This window comes from Vicia villosa, linkage group LG2 (genome assembly GCF_029867415.1).
Source record: "Vicia villosa cultivar HV-30 ecotype Madison, WI linkage group LG2, Vvil1.0, whole genome shotgun sequence".
NCBI lineage: Eukaryota > Viridiplantae > Streptophyta > Magnoliopsida > Fabales > Fabaceae > Vicia > Vicia villosa.
In genome coordinates, this window is record NC_081181.1 from 116,770,145 (window position 1) to 116,788,881 (window position 18,737).

At 36.5% G+C, this 18,737-nt stretch overlaps 2 protein-coding genes across 5 annotated transcripts; one reads left to right on the forward strand and one right to left on the reverse strand.

The window, feature by feature from the left end:
- The first annotated feature begins 5,959 nt into the window (after positions 1 to 5,959).
- LOC131651858 (formin-like protein 14) lies at positions 5,960 to 13,616 on the forward strand. Of its 4 annotated transcripts, XM_058921580.1 has the most exons (15): positions 8,074 to 8,717; positions 8,757 to 9,333; positions 9,571 to 9,697; positions 10,170 to 10,241; positions 10,788 to 10,886; positions 11,112 to 11,153; positions 11,246 to 11,326; positions 11,414 to 11,464; positions 11,552 to 11,633; positions 11,732 to 11,826; positions 12,037 to 12,108; positions 12,202 to 12,318; positions 12,503 to 12,571; positions 12,724 to 12,790; positions 13,055 to 13,616. In XM_058921580.1, the coding sequence occupies exons 1-15, from the start codon at positions 8,222 to 8,224 to the stop codon at positions 13,207 to 13,209; spliced, it is 2,202 nt and encodes a 733-aa protein (XP_058777563.1). In that variant the 5' UTR covers positions 8,074 to 8,221; the 3' UTR covers positions 13,210 to 13,616. The 4 variants fall into 4 exon arrangements, with proteins under 4 accessions (XP_058777561.1, XP_058777560.1, XP_058777563.1 ...); XM_058921579.1 differs by having other exon boundaries at positions 8,074 to 9,333; XM_058921578.1 differs by lacking the exons at positions 9,571 to 9,697; positions 10,170 to 10,241; positions 10,788 to 10,886; ... (8 more) ...; positions 12,724 to 12,790; positions 13,055 to 13,616 and adding exons at positions 5,960 to 6,162; positions 6,240 to 6,940; positions 7,048 to 7,269 and having other exon boundaries at positions 7,387 to 8,717; positions 8,757 to 9,154.
- Positions 13,533 to 17,471, reverse strand: LOC131651859 (urea-proton symporter DUR3). The gene is made up of 9 exons (XM_058921581.1): positions 17,135 to 17,471; positions 16,610 to 16,717; positions 16,409 to 16,504; positions 16,236 to 16,318; positions 15,895 to 16,115; positions 15,523 to 15,785; positions 15,203 to 15,441; positions 14,431 to 15,080; positions 13,533 to 14,057 (listed from the first exon to the last, which is right to left on the reverse strand). Exons 1-9 carry the CDS (start codon positions 17,318 to 17,320, stop codon positions 13,762 to 13,764), a joined length of 2,142 nt encoding a protein of 713 aa, XP_058777564.1. The 5' UTR covers positions 17,321 to 17,471; the 3' UTR covers positions 13,533 to 13,761.
- Between the last annotated feature and the right edge of the window lie 1,266 nt (positions 17,472 to 18,737).

The window sequence follows — 18,737 nt, forward strand, 5'->3', positions numbered from 1 at the left end:
CATTTTCATTCAAACTAAGTATCTTCATCTCTCACATTTGGTAAGTTTCTCATCCTTGCTTTCTCTAATTTTCATGCATACAATCCTTAATATATTATGGTTACGCTATATTATATAAGGTTAAATATCTCAGAGCTCCCTATAAATAACCCATCATTTAAATTTAGTCCCTATAAATATTCATTCGAATAAAGGTCCTCCTAAAGTTTTTCATACACATTTCTCGTCCATGTTTTCAACTTCCTCTAACAGATATTGACGTGGCACGCCACAATATTTACTTACAAAAAAGTGATAAACTGTGGGAGTTTCAAAACTCCATAATAAGCGATAAAAATAAACCGGTATACAAATTTCATCTAATATACCCATCAATGAAAGTTTCATATATATTTTAAAAAAAGATCCCGTTCGCAACATCCAGGGTTTTAAACTTGGACACACCAAACACGACAAACATATTCACCAGAACCGCACCCAATGTAAGTAATAAATATATTCGAAAATCGATATCTGGACACACCTTACAAACATTGAAGTTCAAATTCACCCCTTTCAATGACACGAGCAATCTTTCCCTCCCTATTATTTTATTTGAAATCAAGTCTAAAAATACGAAGAGAGCTCAAAAATTCATATTTTCTTAATTTCTACTCCTTTCATTCAATTTAAGCACTTACATCAACCTCGACTCCTTTTCATTAAAACTAAGTATCTTCATCTCTCACATTTGGTAAGTTTCTCATCCTTGCTTTTTCTAATTTTCATGCATACAATTCCTTAGTATATTATAGTTAAGCTATATTATATAAGGTTAAATATGTCAGAGCTCAGTATAAATAACCCATCATTTAATTTTAGTCCCTATAAATTTTCATTCGAATAAAGGTCCTCCTAAAGTTTTCCGTTCAGACTTTTGGTTCTTGTTGTCTACTTCCTCTAAGGAAACTTGATGTGGCACGCCACGATAATTACTTACAAAAAAAGTGATAAAATGTGGGAGTTTTCAAACTCCCTAAAAAGTGATAAAAATGGACTAGTATACAAATTTTAGATTTTACTGTTAATGAGTGAATTTGAAAATTTTCTTTCCTCAAAGCTTCTACCATGTCTTCATTCCCTTGTCTAATATACCCATCAATGAAAGTTTCATATATATTTTAAAAAAAGTCCCCGTTCACAACATCCAGGGTTTTAAACTTGCACACACCAAACACGACAAACATATTCATCATAACTGCACCCAATGCAAGTAATAGATATATTTGAAAATCGATATCTGAACACACCTTAGAAATGTTGAAGTTTGAATTCACCCCTTTAAATGACACGACCAATCTTTCCCTCTCCATTCTCTTATTTGAAATCAAGTCTAAAAATACGAAGAGGGCTCAAAAATCCATATTTTCTCAATTTCTACTCCTTTCATTCAAACTAAGCACTTTCATCAACCTCGACTCCTTTTCATTCAAACTATGTATCTCCATCTCTCACATTTGGTAAGTTTCTCATCCTTGCCTTTTCTAATTTTCATGCATACATTTCCTTAATATATTATAGTTAAACTATATTATATTAGGTTAAATATGTCAGAGCTCCCTATAAATAACCCATCGTCTGATTTTAGTCCCTATAAATTTTCATTCGAATAAAGGTCCTCCTAAAGTTTTCCGTTCACACTTTTGGTCCATGATGTCAACTTCCTCTTATGAAAATTGATGTGGCACGCCACGATATTTACTTACAAAAAAGTGATAAACTGTGGGAGTTTCAATACTCCCTAAAAAGTGATAAAAATATACTAGTATACAAATTTTAGATTTTACAGTTAATGAGTGAGTTTTCAAATTTTTTTCCTCAAAGCTTCTACCATTTCTTCATTCCCTCGTCTAATATACCCATCAATAAAAGTTTCATATATATTCAAATTTTGTTCATACCGTTTTCCTACCATCTCTGCCTGAAGCTTCAATGCTATTTTCTTTTGGAATCAAATCAAACTTAGCAACTCCACTTCTGAAAAACTCCATAGCTTCTTTAAACCTACCTTTATCACAAAGTAACATAATCACCATATTAAGGATTAATGCATCAAGTCTGAAATCTTTCCTACACATATCCTTTTCAACAAGAATAGCCAAATCAACCTCCTCGACATTATAATACCCTTTAACAACCTTATCCATCAAACTATTTAGATAACAACACACCATCAATGTATTAAAAGTATGCACATTAGGAGAAATAATTCTAAGACCTTTGCAACCATAACCCCTTTTTGAATTTTCATATTTTTCTTCATCGAACCTAAAATATTTCCAGTAAATCTCATAACCAAATTTTCTAAAAACCCTAGAAATTGAAGAATTCAAAGTCATAACTTCGGGGCTAATCCCTCTAGAGATTAACATTCTAGACTGTAAACATGCTTCAATTAAGAAATAAAAAACAAAAGGAGCAGAACCGCATTCTAAATAAGCTTTAATCAACAAATAAAAAACAAAAGGAAGAGAACCACGATCTTAATAAGTATTGACAAGAATTTTGAAAAGCTTTAAAGGTGTGGAAGTGGACCCAATACAACAATGTTCTTCGTCGTTTTTGCGGGTCTATGAATTGAGAAGAGCGGTTATGATAGAGGATTTTGGTGCACCTGCATATTCATCATTTTCATATTTATCATTTTTATTTTCATCTTTATATTTATATCTAGAAATGAAATTTGTTAAAAGATTCCATAATCCCTAAAAATTAGTTTAAAAAATTATAAATTATTTAAAAAAATCAATTTACAAAATAATAATTAATTAATAAAAATAAGGGGATTGATCACTTCCCTCTTACTATTTCTTTTGCAAATTGGTGAAACCCTTAAAAAAAAGATCATGTTCGCAACATCCTGGGTTTTAAACTTGGACAAACCAAACACGACAAACATAATTATCAGAACCGCACCCAATGCAAGTGATAAATATATTCTAAAATCGACATCTGGACACACCTTACAAACGCTGAAGTTTGAATTCACCCCTATCAATGACACGACCAATATTTCCCTCCCCATTATGTTATTTGAAATCAAGTCTAAAAATACGAAGAAAGCTAAAAAATTCATATTTTCTCAATTTCTACTCCATTCATTCAAACTAAGCACTTTCATCAGCCTCGACTCTTTTTCATTTTCATCTTTATATTTATATCTAGAAATGAAATCAGTTAAAAGATTCCATAATCCCTAAAAATTATAAATATTAAAAATAATCAATTTACAAAATTATAAATTAACAAAAATAAGGGGATTGATCATTGCGCCCTTACTATTTCTTTTGCAAACTGGTGAAACCCTTAAAAAAAATCCCGTTCACAACATCCTGGGTTTTAAACTTGGACACACTAAACACGAAAACCATATTCATCAGAAGCGCACCCATGCAAGTAATAAATATATTTGAAAATCGATATCTAGACACACCTTACAAACGTTGAAGTTCGAATTCACCCCTTTAAATGACACGACCAATATTTCCCTCCCCATTCTCTTATTTGAAATCAAGTCTAAAAATACGAAGAGAGCTAAAAAATTGTCAGGGCCCAATGTATAAGTTTCTTATCATAGACAATGTGCATTATAGACATAATCATGTTTTTGAAGCTACCTTATCCCTTATTCCCCAAGGGTAAATTTCTCCTACAGAATAATCCCTCTTCAATCTAGCAATGCAATTATCATTGGCACTAGCATTATCTACATAAATTGAAGCTACTTAATCCCTTATTCTCCAATCATCCATCACCTTAGTCAACTCCATACATAAAACCTCCCCAAAATATGGTGGTGGCACATTTTTAAAAGATAAAACTCTTTTATGAAGCTGCCATTTTGAATTAATGAAATGACCGATCACAGTCATATAACCTATCCATTGTTCACCAGACCACCACAAGTCAGTGGTAAGACTGACCATGTTAATCAAAGCCATAGACCTTTTCATCTTAACTCTCTCAGCCTTATAAAATGTCTCACAGTCAAACTTAACCTGTTGCCTAGTAATCTTTTTGTACCATGGATAAATCTCCTTAAGAAACTCATTAAATATAACACCTTCCATAACAGAAAAAGAAAATTCATTACCTAGAGTCATATGTGCTGCAATTTCTCTAACCCTAGCATGATTATATGTCCAGGTTGCCAAACTTGGAGTACTATCACCCATGTTTAACCTAGACTGTGCAACCTCTTTGTCATTATTATCTTTCAACCTCAACTTTCTCTAAATACAAGATTCTTAATGTTTCTTACCATTATATGTACTTTTTCACTTTGTATCATATGTGTAAAGCTTACCACAACATTTGCATTTTCACTTCGTAATGTCATCAGGACCTTCAACGAGCACCATTTCAGTATGAACAACAGACTTTTGGGGACTAGGAGCTTTACCAAAAGCATTCCACTGACTTTGAGAACTCTGATCTTGGTCAACTTGAGGGGTTGACCCATCAGTGTTGGTAGTATTTTGAGTAATAGTATTATCAGTGGGGGTAGTTTGAATAGTGGATCAGTTGGAACTGGAAGCTCCAAATCAATCATCTCACCAATCTCTAAGTTACCTCCATCTGTTATCTCCTCTTCCCCAATGTCACCAAGCAACATATCAATATCAAGTAGATCATCCATGGTTGGAGTTGGAGGAGTCAATGAGGAATCTTGAAAATACATGGAGCAAAACACAATCAATCAAACAATAATGTAATATGAAATCAGAACAAAACTTAGCTACACAAGCCCTCATAATTTATTAAGAACATATGACAGACAAATATTCAAAACCCTAGTCGATCCTTTCTTATGACAAAAACTAAGCAACAATAAAACCTTACCCTTTATTATTATTAATCAAACATGAAACACAAATCTCAGGTCAAAATTGTAACATGCATTTATAAAGTCTCCAAAACAAACTTTATTATTCAGGTCAGCAAGTAAGAAAATAATTTAGGTCAAAAAATGGTATTGGTAATAAACAATTCATCAAATGATTCAACTCAAACATGCATACATGGTAAAGATAAAGCATATTATAAGAAAAATAATAAATAATTTTTTTTAATACATTACAAGTTTATGGAAGCCTCTGAAACAGATATACTCAACAACACTCACGAAGAATAAGAACACGTACATTACAATAAAGTGTTTAGGTTAAACGTCATCATCGGGCATAGAAAGGGGAAGAGGAGGTCGTCAAAGGAAGGAAGGAGAGAGACATGGGGAGCATAACTGAAAGAGTGGGCGAGTGGAAAAAAGTTAAATTTTTTTATGTAAACAATATTTATACTAACAATCTCGGTTACTCATTGGATAAATGGTCCGATTCTTCATTCGGGAAACAGGTTAAAATTTTATCCAAGACCGCTCCATGCTCATTTTCGGTCGGTCAAATGAGCTAGATCTATCGGACCGATTCTCGGTTCCTTATTCTCCAAAACTATCTAGTCGTATGATAGACAATTTTAAAAAACTTTACAATTTAATACTTAAATTTTACTCGCGGCACAAAACACTATTTAATATAAATATATGATTTATCTATTTAAATATAAAAGTAACATTGATATAAAATTTCAACATTTTTTAGGTTAATTATCAACTGAACGTGTTAGTATATAACATTAAATTTCAACCACACAAATTAAAATAATGTTTTCAACCACTAATTTTAATCCTAATAAAATATTCCTATACTAAAAAGTCCAACAATTCTTAACATCATTATCTAAGTAAATTAAATTACCATCTGTCAAAAAATGTAAATAGATTATGACAGTAAAACAACTATCATTAACTGAATCTAAGAGAAATTACTATTCAAAAACAAAATTAGAAAAATCAAATCAAATTTCTTTGTTCAACCTTTTCAGATTAGTTAGAAAATAATAATCATTATAACAAAATCAATTTTATTCAAATTTCAAAAAATATTTCTCTTTCTCTCTCTAAATTCTCTCTCTCTCTAAACTCCATAGCTACGAACTCCACTTTCTGAGCTTCATTCTTCTTCTTCTCCATCAACCTACATGCGATTACCATGTCTCTTCTCAGTCGATTCTTCTACAAAAGACCTCCAGATGGTTTACTCGAATTCATCCCAAGAGTTTACGGTAAAATTTTCCCCTTTTCAATTTTTTGATTATTTAAAATTTCTTCAATTTTGTTCATTTTTTGTTCTTCCTTGTAGTCTTCGATTCTTGTTTCTCCACTGAAGCATTGTCAGATGGAATGTACGAGCTCTACCTTCACGAAATCGTGACTGAATTACATGAAGAGTTTCCAGAATCTTCGTTTTTAGCGTTTAATTTTCGTGATGGTGAGAAGCGTAGCAAATTCGCTGAGTTAATGTGTGAATACGATGTTATTGTTATGGATTATCCCAAAAATCACGAGGGTTGTCCTCTTTTGCCGCTTTCACTTGTTCAGCATTTTCTTCGTGTTTGTGAGAGTTGGCTTTCACTTGGGAACCATCAGAATGTGATTTTGTTTCATTGTGAGAGAGGGGGTTGGCCGCTTTTGGCTTTTTTGTTGGCGAGTTTGTTGATTTTTAGAAGGGTTCATAGTGGTGAGAGGAAGACACTTGAAATGGTTCATAGAGAAGCGCCTAAGGGTTTGTTGCAGTTGTTGTCTGCTTTGAATCCGTTGCCTTCGCAGCTTCGGTATATTCAATATGTTGCAAGGAGGAATATTGCGCCTGAGTGGCCTCCGCCGGAGAGGGCTTTGTCTTTGGATTGTGTTATTCTTAGGGGGATTCCTAGTTTTGATTCGTCGAATGGATGTAGGCCGATGTTTAGGATTTTTGGGAGGAATTTGTATAGTAAAGGTGGACCTTCTACTCAGATGATTTATAACATGCATAAAAAGAAGCACTTGAGGCATTATCGTCAGGTTTGCGGTTTTGTTATTGTGTGTTTTGGTAGTCATTGAGTTTAATGTGTTTGCTGAGTTGATTTTGTTAGTTACTAGAGTTGATGTTGGAATTTTTTGAATCTCAGGTAGACTGTGATGTGATTAAGATTGATATTCAATGTTTAGTGCAAGGAGATGTGGTTTTGGAGTGTGTCCATTTGGATTTGGATCCGGAAAGGGAAGTGATGATGTTCCGTGTGATGTTTAGTACAGCGTTTATTCGATCCAATATATTGATGCTGACCGCTGAAAATTTGGACATTCTTTGGGATGCTAAGGAGCGGTATCCGAAAGGCTTCCGGGCTGAGGTGAGTGCATGTACTAGTATTGTATACAAATTATAACTGTTTACTACTTGTGATGATTGTGAATTTGTTCTAGGAAGGTTACTGGTTGTTCTGATTGTGTTAAGCTTCTAAATATAGGTTTTATTTGGGGAGGTTGAAAACTCAAGTTGTCAGAGAGCTTCGATGGAAACAACCATTTTGAATGGTGAGGAGAGAGGTGGATTACCCATTGAAGCATTTTCAAGAGTTCAAGAACTTTTTAGTGGAGTGGATTGGGGTGACAATGGTGATGCTGCAGCAGTGTGGCTGCTTAGACAGCTTAATGTCTTAAATGATGCCAAAGAGTTTTCGAGGTTGCAAGGTAAAGGAAGTTGGTTTTCATCGCCAGCTGACTCTGAAGAAGAATTTAATGAATCAAGTGTTGCTGATAGTTCAGATGAGGCATTTGATGTTACTCCCAAGTCTTCCGCCGATTCTTCAAAATTATGGACATCTGACATCCCTGATTTCGATCATTTAGCCTTAGAAAATAATGGTGGAAATTTTGTAAATCCCCCTTCAAGAATGTCTGATCATTTATTGACTAATAATGGTTCATCACCTCGTCACATTTCTGGTCCTCCTCTTAGTTGGAACACTGATAATGCTGCTGGTCCGCCTCCACCCCTTCCCCCTTCCATGGCCAGCAATGCTAGCTGTGCGTCCACATTGTCTTCACTTCCTCCTCCAGGACCAGAACATACAAGTTCAGTCCCACTACCTCCACCCCCACCACCACCTCCTCTAGGATTTGCTCAAACAGGTTCATCCCCCACCCCTCCACCTCTAGGTCTCGTACGGACAGGTTCATCTCCCCCACCCCCACCCCCGCCTCCTCCAGGTCCTGTACAAACAAGTTCAATCCCACCACCCCCGCCCCCTCCAGGTTCTGTACAAACACATTCAATCCCACCACCCCCGCCCCCTCCAGGTCATGTGCAAACTGGTTCATCCTTACCCCCTCCACCACCACCTCTTCCAAGTTCTGCACGATCAGTCCCGCCACCCCCCTCCTCCTCCTCCTCCTCCTGCCCCAGGTCTTACACACATAGGTTTAACCCCTCCGCCACCACCACCTCCTCCTCCAATTCCAGGACGAACAAGTTCGGCCCTGCCACCTCCTCCTCCCCCTCCTCCTCCAGTTCCGGTACGAACAGGTGCAGTCCCACCACCTCCACCACCGCCTCCAAGCTCTACACGAACAGTATCATCCCCACCACCTCCACCACCACCTCCCCCAGGTCCTCCACGAGCAGGTTCAGCCCCACCGCCTCCCCCACCACCTCCCCCAGGTCCTCCACGAGCAGGTTCAGCCCCACCGCCTCCACCACCTCCTCCTCCAGGTCCTCCACGAGCAGGTTCAGCCCCACCGCCTCCACCACCTCCTCCAGGTCCTGCACGAACAGGATCAGCCCCACCGCCTCCACCACCTCCTCCACGAACAGGTTCAGCCCCACCGCCTCCACCACCTCCTCCAGGTCCTCCACGAACAGGTTCAGCACCACCGCCTCCACCACCTCCTCCAGGTCCTGCACGAACAGGTTCAGCACCACCGCCTCCACCACCTCCTCCAGGTCCTGCACGAACAGGTTCAGCCCCACCACCTCCACCACCTCCTCCAGGTCCTGCACGAACAGGTTCAGCCCCACCACCTCCACCACCTCCTCCAGGTCCTGCACGAACAGGTTCAGCCCCACCACCTCCACCACCACCTGGTCCTGCTAGAACAGGTTCAGCCCCACCACCTCCACCTCCACCTGGTCCTGCTAGAACAGGTTCAGGTCCGCCAGCACCAACGCCTCCCAATGCTCCTCCCCCACCGCCACCTGGTCGTGGTTCGTTGCTGGCACCTCCTGTTACTGCAGGCAAGGCCTCTAGTGTGCCTCCACCACCAAACAAATTAGCAACAAATGTGGGAAGAGGTCGTGGTACTGGTGCTATTGCTGTTAAGAAAACTTTGTTAAAGCCTCTACATTGGGTGAAAGTTTCTCGAGCAGCACAAGGGAGTCTATGGGCTGATTCACAGAAACAAGGCAGTGATTCAAGGTAATGATTTTCGACTTTTCATACTGATGTTGTCAGACTTAATGTTCCTAGGAGTTACATAATTACAAGGTATTATCATTTAAGATTTGTTTTATGAAAATGTTGCGAGACTTGCTGTTTAATCTAGTAATGACCAATAGTATGCATCCCCCAACTCTTCATTGGATAGAACTTGGGGGAATGGGATGTTTTTTCCTTTTAGCATTTCTGATTTCAAATAATGAAATTTTTTGTTAGGGCCCCTGAAATAGACATATCAGAACTTGAGACCCTGTTTTCAGCAGCATCTATTTCTGATGGAAATAGTACTAAAGGTGGTCTCAGGCGTGGTTCTAATATTAACAAACCTGAGAAAATACAATTGGTAAGCTACTCCTCATTGGCATAAATTATTTTATTACCTTCTGTTTAGAGTTTATATGCAATATGGTTAATTATAATTACAATACTATGTAATGATAATTAGGGATCACTATTAAATGGAAATCAATAGACATTAAGCATCAAAACTGCAGTCTCCAAAGATCCAGATTTTTTTTACAGTCAACTAAATAATTGCACGCCTTTAAGAAAGGGACAAGTACAGAAAATTTGATTGCTAATATGTTTTATTTTGGATTGAATCGGTATGCAATTTTCTATTGAAACAACTATTCCACATTGCAGTTTGCTGGGGTTTTACTTTTAAGATGATATGTCACCTTAGTATTATTATGTGCTCTCTAAACCTAATTGAGTTAAGATGCCTTAATAATTATTTTTCTGATTTTAAGTATCTGATTGATAAAAGAAATATATAACTAATAAGTTCAAAATTTATTTTTTTTCACCATCAGATTGACCTGCGTAGAGCATATAATTGTGAAATAATGCTCTCTAAAGTCAAAATTCCTCTGCCAGATATGCTTGTAAGTTTCCCCTATTCTTGCATTCAGTTGATTTTAGGACTTGTAGTTTACTGGATGAAACCAACTCGTTCATTCATTGTTTCTGATGTTTTTCTCTGCTGTGTCATATCACAAATATAGAATTACGAGTCCTATAGTGTTCATTTATCTATGTAGCTAAGCCAATTAATGTTGTTGATATTGATGTTAAATATGGACAATTTTGTGAGTTGATGCATGCTCAACCCGCCCCTCTAAAAAGATACCCAGTGTGGTTTGAATTTCAAAGGAGAATTTCTCATATTCCTGTTCCTATTTTCTTTTTTCCTTCAATAGATTCCTTTTTTATCACAAAATAGAAGGACAAAAAATAGGCGAAAAATACTTTTTGAGGTATAAGGGCGGGTAGAACGAATAAGATAAAGTACATCATTAGTGTTGCTACAAAGTTTTGAAAGAACTAAGTACAAATTAAGACAAGAATGAAGAATAAATTTAGTGTTAGTTGGCTTTATTTTCTTATGTTTTCTCTGGCTTTTTTTTTGTGGGTTTTGTTTTTGCTTCCAGAAAGCAATTTTGGCATTGGATTCTTGTGTTCTGGATATTGATCAGGTTGAGAACCTCATCAAGTTCTGTCCTACAAAGGAAGAGATGGAGGTGCTGAAGGTACTCCTCTCCCCCCTTGTGTAATAACCTATAAAATGTTCCGTGAACTGCAATCTCTGACTATTTCATTTAATATATTCGGAAGGAAAAAAACTATCTTAGAAGGTGAAGAAACTGAATATTAATATAACAAGATACCTAGAAATTAGAAGTAGCTGTGTTTTTTAATGGTGAAGAAGGAAATTGTCTTTTTATATTTCCTGGCTAAAAACTTCCTATTTTCAGAATTATACCGGGAACAAGGATATGCTTGGAAAGTGTGAGCAGGTTCTCTCCTTCTTGATACCCTTTTGTAAATGAGTCCTTGCCAACGCTGCATGTCTATTCTAACAAATTATTTACTTTAATATCTTCATCAGTTTTTTATGGAGCTGATGAAGGTTCCACGAGTAGAATCCAAGTTAAGGGTGTTTGCTTTTAAAATCACCTTTTCTGGTCAGGTATGTTATCTAGGTTATTATTACATGTACATATTTTTGCATGCTATTAAGATATATACTTAAAGACTTGTTTTTTTGCTTCTCCAGGTGAGTGATTTAAGGAAAAATTTGAATACAATCAAAGATGCAACCAGAGAGGTACTGTTTAATGGCTCTTACTTGACAAACATGTACAACCATTAGGCTGCGTCGTTAAATTCATTATATTATTACTCATGCTTACAGGTCAAGGAATCTGTAAAACTGCGTCAAATAATGCAGACTATTCTTACGTTGGGCAATGCTTTGAATCAGGGAACAGCTCGAGGTATCTTTATGATATCTTATTCTACTTGAATGTATTTTTAATTTAAGATGAGTATTATTATGCTGTTTAGCTTACATTTTCTATGTTGTTCATTGCAGGTTCAGCAGTAGGATTCAAATTGGACAGTCTTCTCAAGTTATCGGATACCCGTGCAAGAAATAACAAAATGACTTTAATGCATTATCTGTGTAAGGTATGTATTTCAAAATCTTCAAATTATATTTTGAACTGTACTAGTGTATCGTTAATGTAGTTGTGAACTATCCAAATATAATATTACACTCATAATCGATCATGTGAAAGGCAACATTCTTGCTGATGATTTACCTGATGATTGGTTTTGATGCTAAATCTTCACGAAAAAAGTTTCCCCTAATTCTAAGAATTTTATTTGTGTTGCTAGCTTCTTGCTGAGAAAATGCCAGAACTGATAGATTTTGACAAGGATCTTGTCCATTTGGAAGCTGCTTCCAAGGTATTCTCCTTGACACTGATGCTAGGCATTCACTTGATTATTTCTTGTGTAAGGTTAATTGTTTATTGATTTGTGCCCCCGTCCAATATCTAGATCCAACTAAAAGCATTAGCTGAAGAAATGCAAGCTGTGCATAAAGGTTTAGAAAAAGTTGAGCAAGAACTCACTGCTTCTGAAAATGATGGCTCTATATCTTCAGGATTTCGCAAGGTAATGAATAGAGATGGTAGCTTTTGTACTTATCTGAAGCAGGATATACTGCTCTTAACTGAAGACACTTTTCTACCAGAAATGGCAACTTCTTTATCTTATTGAACACAAATCCAATTATCATGCATGGAGCTAATTGCACATGCTCATGATTTTCTGAGTAATGCTTCCCTTGTCTGCTCAGGTGTTGAAGAGTTTTCTTGATTTTGCCGAAGCTGATGTGAGGTCACTTATATCATTGTATGCCGATGTGGTGAGTCCTGTTACAGTTTATCTTTTCTCCCTCTTTTTTCAGGGTGTTTTTCTAGGATGGGGGAAGATTGCATGCTCCGAGAAGAGTTTAATGCTCTTCCAAGTCCAACTGCTACTTATTTTATCATTTTTTCATTTTTTATTTTCTTATAGGGAAGAAGTGCCGATTCTTTGTCCCAATACTTTGGGGAGGATCCAGCTCGGTGCCCCTTTGAACAAGGTCTGTTGTATTCTTCAGAATCGAGTTTGTTTTAACTCTTATTTGGTGTTAAGGATTATTTTATCACTTTGGTTTAACTCTTATTGGTTATGTTGTTGTCCTTAATCCTATAAGCATTCTTAGTTAGAACTGTCGGGGTCTGATTTGGTGCACTTTAATATTGTAAATCACAAAGCAAATAGTCGCATAATGCTTTCATCGGCTTATCACACATAAAGACGCCAAATGTTTTCTCCTTCTTTTAAACCTTTGCTATTGTTGCAGTGACACAAATACTTATTGTCTTTGTAAAGACCTTCAACAAGTCCAAGGACGAGAATGAAAGGCTTGCAGATGCCGAGAAAAAGAAATTAGAAAAAGAAGCCATGAAGGAAAAGGCAGCAAATAACATGCATTCTAGAAAAGATGTTGTTCGATAGATATTATAAGCATGCAAGCGGCATGGTTACTCTCAGTTCAAGTTATCTGAAGTTGAACTATGCATTTTGCACTCAAATGCAATTCATGTGTTTATGAATGCATGCTCTATTGGGATTCGATAACTTCCAAGACCATGCTGGTCGTCATATCAAGGTGCATGCATCTCCTCTTGTGCTGCTAGTAAAGGCGAAACACCTCAACATGTTGGAGGTCTCTTGTAATTATACCACACAGACAACTAATGTTTAATATAGAAAATTCGTTTTGCTCATGTTTATTTATTCTTCATGAGCCATTTTGCTCCTTTAAAATAGATGCCATATATAAAAATAGATATTCAAATTTCCTTATACTTTTGAATACTGTACTTATTTGTAATATAGCAGAAGATGTTTTGTAGTTCAAAGATACTCTGGATACACAATTATGAATTCTTTGGTCTTAACATGTATATGTATATCATGACAATTTTTTCCGCCCATATTGAGTGTCTCATTTTAGCTTTCTTTCACAAACTCTTCCACATTCTGAATTCAAATACCCTTAAAATATTAGTTAGGAAGTGAAAAAGATTGTTGTTCTGAGGCTTCTGATTTTTTGGCTTTTTCCTTCTCAAGCAAGTAAAGTCTCTCTGCTTCTGGAACTGCCTGTATGATTGTATGCAACTTGAAGTTTAGCTCATCCATCTTTTCCATGAGTCTGTCATTTGTAAACATTCCTAGAATCACAGTTTGGATGGTATCCCAGCTCTCTATTATTGGTAAAGCAATTATCACAGCAGAACCAATTGTTCCCCATCCTATAGCAATTACTGCCCAAAAATAGAAGTATCCTTTGCTGAACTCCCCTGTGATAATGAGCAAACAAAAAGGTCTAAAGTTGCAAGTTCTGTCACATGGAGATTGAACTTATAAGAGAAAATCATGTTCATATACTCCCTGATTCTCTTTTCAAGTTCATTAGATAATTGTTGTCTCCAACATTTTATTTTCCAGGTTCATTAAATAGCAGATGTATTTCTAGATATTGATGCATGATTCTCTTTTCAAGTTCATTAGATAATTGATGTGTCCAATATTTTATTTTCCAGGTTCATTAAATAGCATATGTTTTTCTAGACCTGATGCATCAGTTAATCAATGAACCTGAAAAGAGAATCTTTACTTATAATAGTAGTGACTAGAGGGAGTATATTCTAGTACAATGCAATTCAAAGTTACCTGCTGGGAGTGATAAAATAGGCCATAGTATAACTATCAAAACAGTAAAACCAACACCCCACTTCACAATCCATACTTTCGCCTTTATTAACTTTTCTTCTTTAAACTCTTCCACTGGCAAATCAGTCTTTTCCTTTTCAACCACAGTGATTTGTTTAGTAGTACTCCAATCATAGTTCTGAGGCCACAACATGCTACATACAGCATGAACACCTCCACCTGTTAATATAGAAACAAGGTTTCCAGCAAGCATTGGCGCATTTCTTCCACTTGTATCAAGGTTTATCTTTCCATACTCTATTTTTGTAACAGATAACCATGTGATTATTCCAAGAAAGCAACCGAATACCGTTCCTAAAATGGCTCCAATTGCATTTGCTTTTCTCCATAGAAGCATGAAAGCAATAGGAATAACTGCTGAACCAATCAAAACTCCCATTGCCAGATACATCCATCCTAAGGAAACTCCTGCTTTGTTTAGTATAACTGCTAACAGTCCCATGAAACATCCAAACCCTAGGACAACCCCTCTTGATACTTTGAGAATTTGTTTTCCAGTTGCGTTCGGGTTTATGTAAGTTCTGTAGATGTCATATGTGCATAATGAGGATACAGCAATTAGCTCTGATGAACCAGCTGAAGTCACTGCCCTGATAATAAGTATATTAAAAATCATCGGGTTAAAAAATTGTTGTCCATGAGTGAATTGCCAATTTAGTCCATAAAATTGTAGGCGTCTAGTATTTTCAACAGGAAGTAGATTGTAGCTTACATAAAAAGCATGGTAAGAAGAAGAACTGATCCACCTTTCCCCATCAAAGCTACAGCAGTTGCTGGGGGAACAAGTCCTCGACCGGCTTCACTTTCATTTAGTGGTAAATCAAGGGCCAGCGCTCCCAAACCGAGTGCTGTAGCCAAAGAAAATGGCACTGCAAACCAGACCAAACCTCCCAACAAGTAGCCCTTATGAGTTGATGAAGGTCTTGCTGCAATAGCACTCACCCAATATCCCTAAACATTTCAAATTGAAAACAATCAATAGTAAATCGAAACTAATGTAGAGTAGTTCGACGAATTCAAAGTTGTGCTTACATTGTCAACAAACACGGTGCCGAAGTTTCCAACAATGTTTATAATCCCAAAAACTAAGCCACCCGAACTAAGCATTGTTAAGTAAGAGCCTTTGTGATTTCCATTAACAGGACCACAAGATTGTCCATGATGTGATATAGGATCTTGACATGTTCTTGATTTGCTCGCAACCTCGAGCAAGCGATTGTAAACAACACTCGGACTACCAAGCTCGCTGCTAGAAGTATAGACAAGGTAGACAAAAATGACCAAAACAACGTGCACTGAAAATCGAAAAAACAAACAAATTCACAAGTTTAACAGTATGATACATGAATGAAGCAAAAAGTTAATACAGGTAAAAAAAAGTGATTAAAAGTTGAAGCATTGTACCTATGACAGAATGTATATAGCTTGCTAAGAATGTGGCCTTTAATCCACCAGCTAGTGTATAGACAATTACTCCAAGTGGTATTAGAAAGCTAGCAGCATAAATGTTGACTCCAGTTAATGCATTTACAACAGCAGAACCACCAAGAAGTAACATCGCCGTTACGATTATATTTGTCATGAAGCAGAAGAAAAGGAATACAATGTGTGCTGAAGTCCCCCAACTGAGGTAAACAAACATTGTTACCACATTAGAATGACAAAAGGAATCACTTTTACACTAATAGGTTTCACAGACATGTTCAATGATATGATCAGACGTTTGTGTAAACAAAGTAACATACCGGGCTTTGACAATTTCGCACACGGTATGAGCATAAGGAGCCTTTCTTTTAATCTCTATAGCCATAATTCCAAATAACATTACCTAATCATTGTCATTTATCAGTCTTATTTCATTTTCCATTGTTCGAATTCCAATATATCGAAATTTAGAGTTATAAGAAACTTCACATACTTGGATGGTGGCTCCACTAGCATACCAGAAAGGTCCACTAACTCCATACTCCCAAGCAACATTAGAGCTTTGCAGGATTGTAGCAGCCCAAGTCCACTGCAGCAGCACAAGATCAATGTTAAGATACGTGATAAGAAATATATCGAACTTGAGGTTTATAAAAAGTGTGGAATAGGACGAGACTAGTACTGAATCTATCACCTGAGACACAATGACACTAGCAATGAGCCCTGTCTTAACATTTCTTCCTGCTGTATTGAACCATTCAGAGGTGTGGCGTGACCCGACATACCTCTTCTCAAGCCATACCTGTTCCACAAGCATACCAGAATGTGGTTCGATTGGCAACACGCATTCAATTGTTTTCATAAGCTATTCTAGAACTTACGTAAGTAAGATGAAAACAACTTATAGACATGTCATATGGTGATTTTACAAGTTCTTTCAAATAGTCTTATATGTGCTTATGACAGTAGAGAAGATCAAATAAGTCTTTTCAAACTGATGATTAGTTCTATAGCCGGCCAAGGGGTTGAAACTGTGTGATACCTAAGGATTCTATTGGAGTGCCAAAGAACTATTCGATACAAAAAATAATAAAAAGTAAATTTAGCATGATCTTAAAGTATGAAAGTCTACACTACCTATGAGAAAAACATGTGGTAGAATGTTTGGAAGTGATTTTCTACTTGTAGGAAGAAAACTTATTCAAGGCTTAGTACTAACCAAGAAAGAGGTGAAGAGAGCAAAGAAAGCACCAAAACCAAGAATGATTGAATATCCAACTCCTTGGTTAAGAAGAGGTTTGCCTTCAAAGAAACTTGTTTGTCTCACACATCCACCTCCATTTTCAGACACATGATAGTACTTGCTAGAAAATTCAAAGGGTGGACACTGTGATGAAGAATCCATGAAACAAGAAACTCTTTGACTTACTTATTTCATATTATTTATTTTCATACATATGCAGCAGTTATATTTCCTAAGTAGTGAATCAAATTCTTAGAACTTGTCGCAGAAATTTAGAGGCTTATCTCTAGTGGGTAATAAGTCAAACTAAGAAGGTATCATTGTAATAAAAGGAATCTACAGGGTGGATTCCGTTCATAAGGTCCAAATGTTGAATATTCTCATGCTATTATTTACTAAGGATTTATGATTATGACCATACTAGTGCTAAAATGAAATGAGATTGTTATTATTGTTGTGAATTTATTATCAGCCGAAAGAGTTGACTAAGAATGAGAATGTGATGAGAATTCTGGACCAATACATTAGGTGAAGCAATGAAGTTTTTTTAAAACTCTAGAGCTAATTTACTTCTCAAGTAAGAAGAAATTCTTGGACATGTTGGAACTAGACGAGTGATGAAGTTTGATTCCTTTAAGTTTATGTTAGATATTTGGTATGATAATCCTGGATATCTTCAAGAATCGTGTTTGTTCACTTTCCGAACAAAGTATTTCGACCCTATTCTTGTCTGGGTTCACGAAATCTTTGCGGGGATAATTCTCAAAGAACAATCTGTTTCCGACAATAGAGAACAGATCAAAATGTAGAGAGGAAGTATGTAATTTCGTCTATCAAATCGAGACCAAAAGACTCCTTATATAGGAGACCAATAATAGTAACGAACAGACACACCTTTTCGGAAACAGTTATGTCTGTTGAAACGGGTGCAACTATTCAAACGAATCGTTATGTCCGTTGGGAACGGGTGCAACTATTCAAACGAAACGTTATGTCCGTTGGGAACGGGTGCAACTATCCAAACGAAACGTTATGTCCGTTTCTATTATTCATATTCAATTACGCGTTTGGCTCGACGAGCGTGCACTCCGTACTACCCTAACTCGTTTCAAACTTAACGCATAATTGCATTGGCCTATAGTAAATCACATTACTACCAAAATGCATTGATGATACTAAAATCACCAACAAACTCCCCCCATTTTAGTATAATCCTTGATTTACTTTACAGGTATAACGATCAAACAAATGCATAGAAGAAAATGTCTTACAATTGAATTTTCATCTTAGTACAAATACACATTCCAAATATTCGAAAATCAGGGTGTCGTAATGATTGAACCCGTCAATCCATTTGAATATCCAAAGATATAGTACACATATGTTTCTTACAATACTCTACTATTCATACTTGACACTTTACAAGCCATGTGTCCTTATCCATTAATAAGCATATAGGAAGCTAAGTCCAAGCTTCTTGAAGCGGCAAAACTTCATGCTCACATAGGTGATCCTTTTAATCTTGCACCTGCATTTGCAATTTTTCAAAAGAACCATTAAGAAGATATACTTCAACCTA

Coding starts and splice junctions, on each gene's coding strand:
- LOC131651858 (XM_058921577.1), top strand. CDS start 6,090: ATGTCTCTTCTCAGTCGATTCTTCTACAAAAGACCTCCAGATGGTTTA. Junction 6,941..7,047: donor ACTTGAGGCATTATCGTCAG/GTTTGCGGTTTT, acceptor TTTGAATCTCAG/GTAGACTGTGATGTGATTAA. Junction 7,270..7,386: donor CGAAAGGCTTCCGGGCTGAG/GTGAGTGCATGT, acceptor TTCTAAATATAG/GTTTTATTTGGGGAGGTTGA.
- LOC131651859 (XM_058921581.1), bottom strand. CDS start 17,320: ATGGATTCTTCATCACAGTGTCCACCCTTTGAATTTTCTAGCAAGTAC. Junction 16,319..16,408: donor CTAGTGGAGCCACCATCCAA/GTATGTGAAGTT, acceptor GACAATGATTAG/GTAATGTTATTTGGAATTAT. Junction 15,081..15,202: donor CTTCTTACCATGCTTTTTAT/GTAAGCTACAAT, acceptor ACTTATTATCAG/GGCAGTGACTTCAGCTGGTT.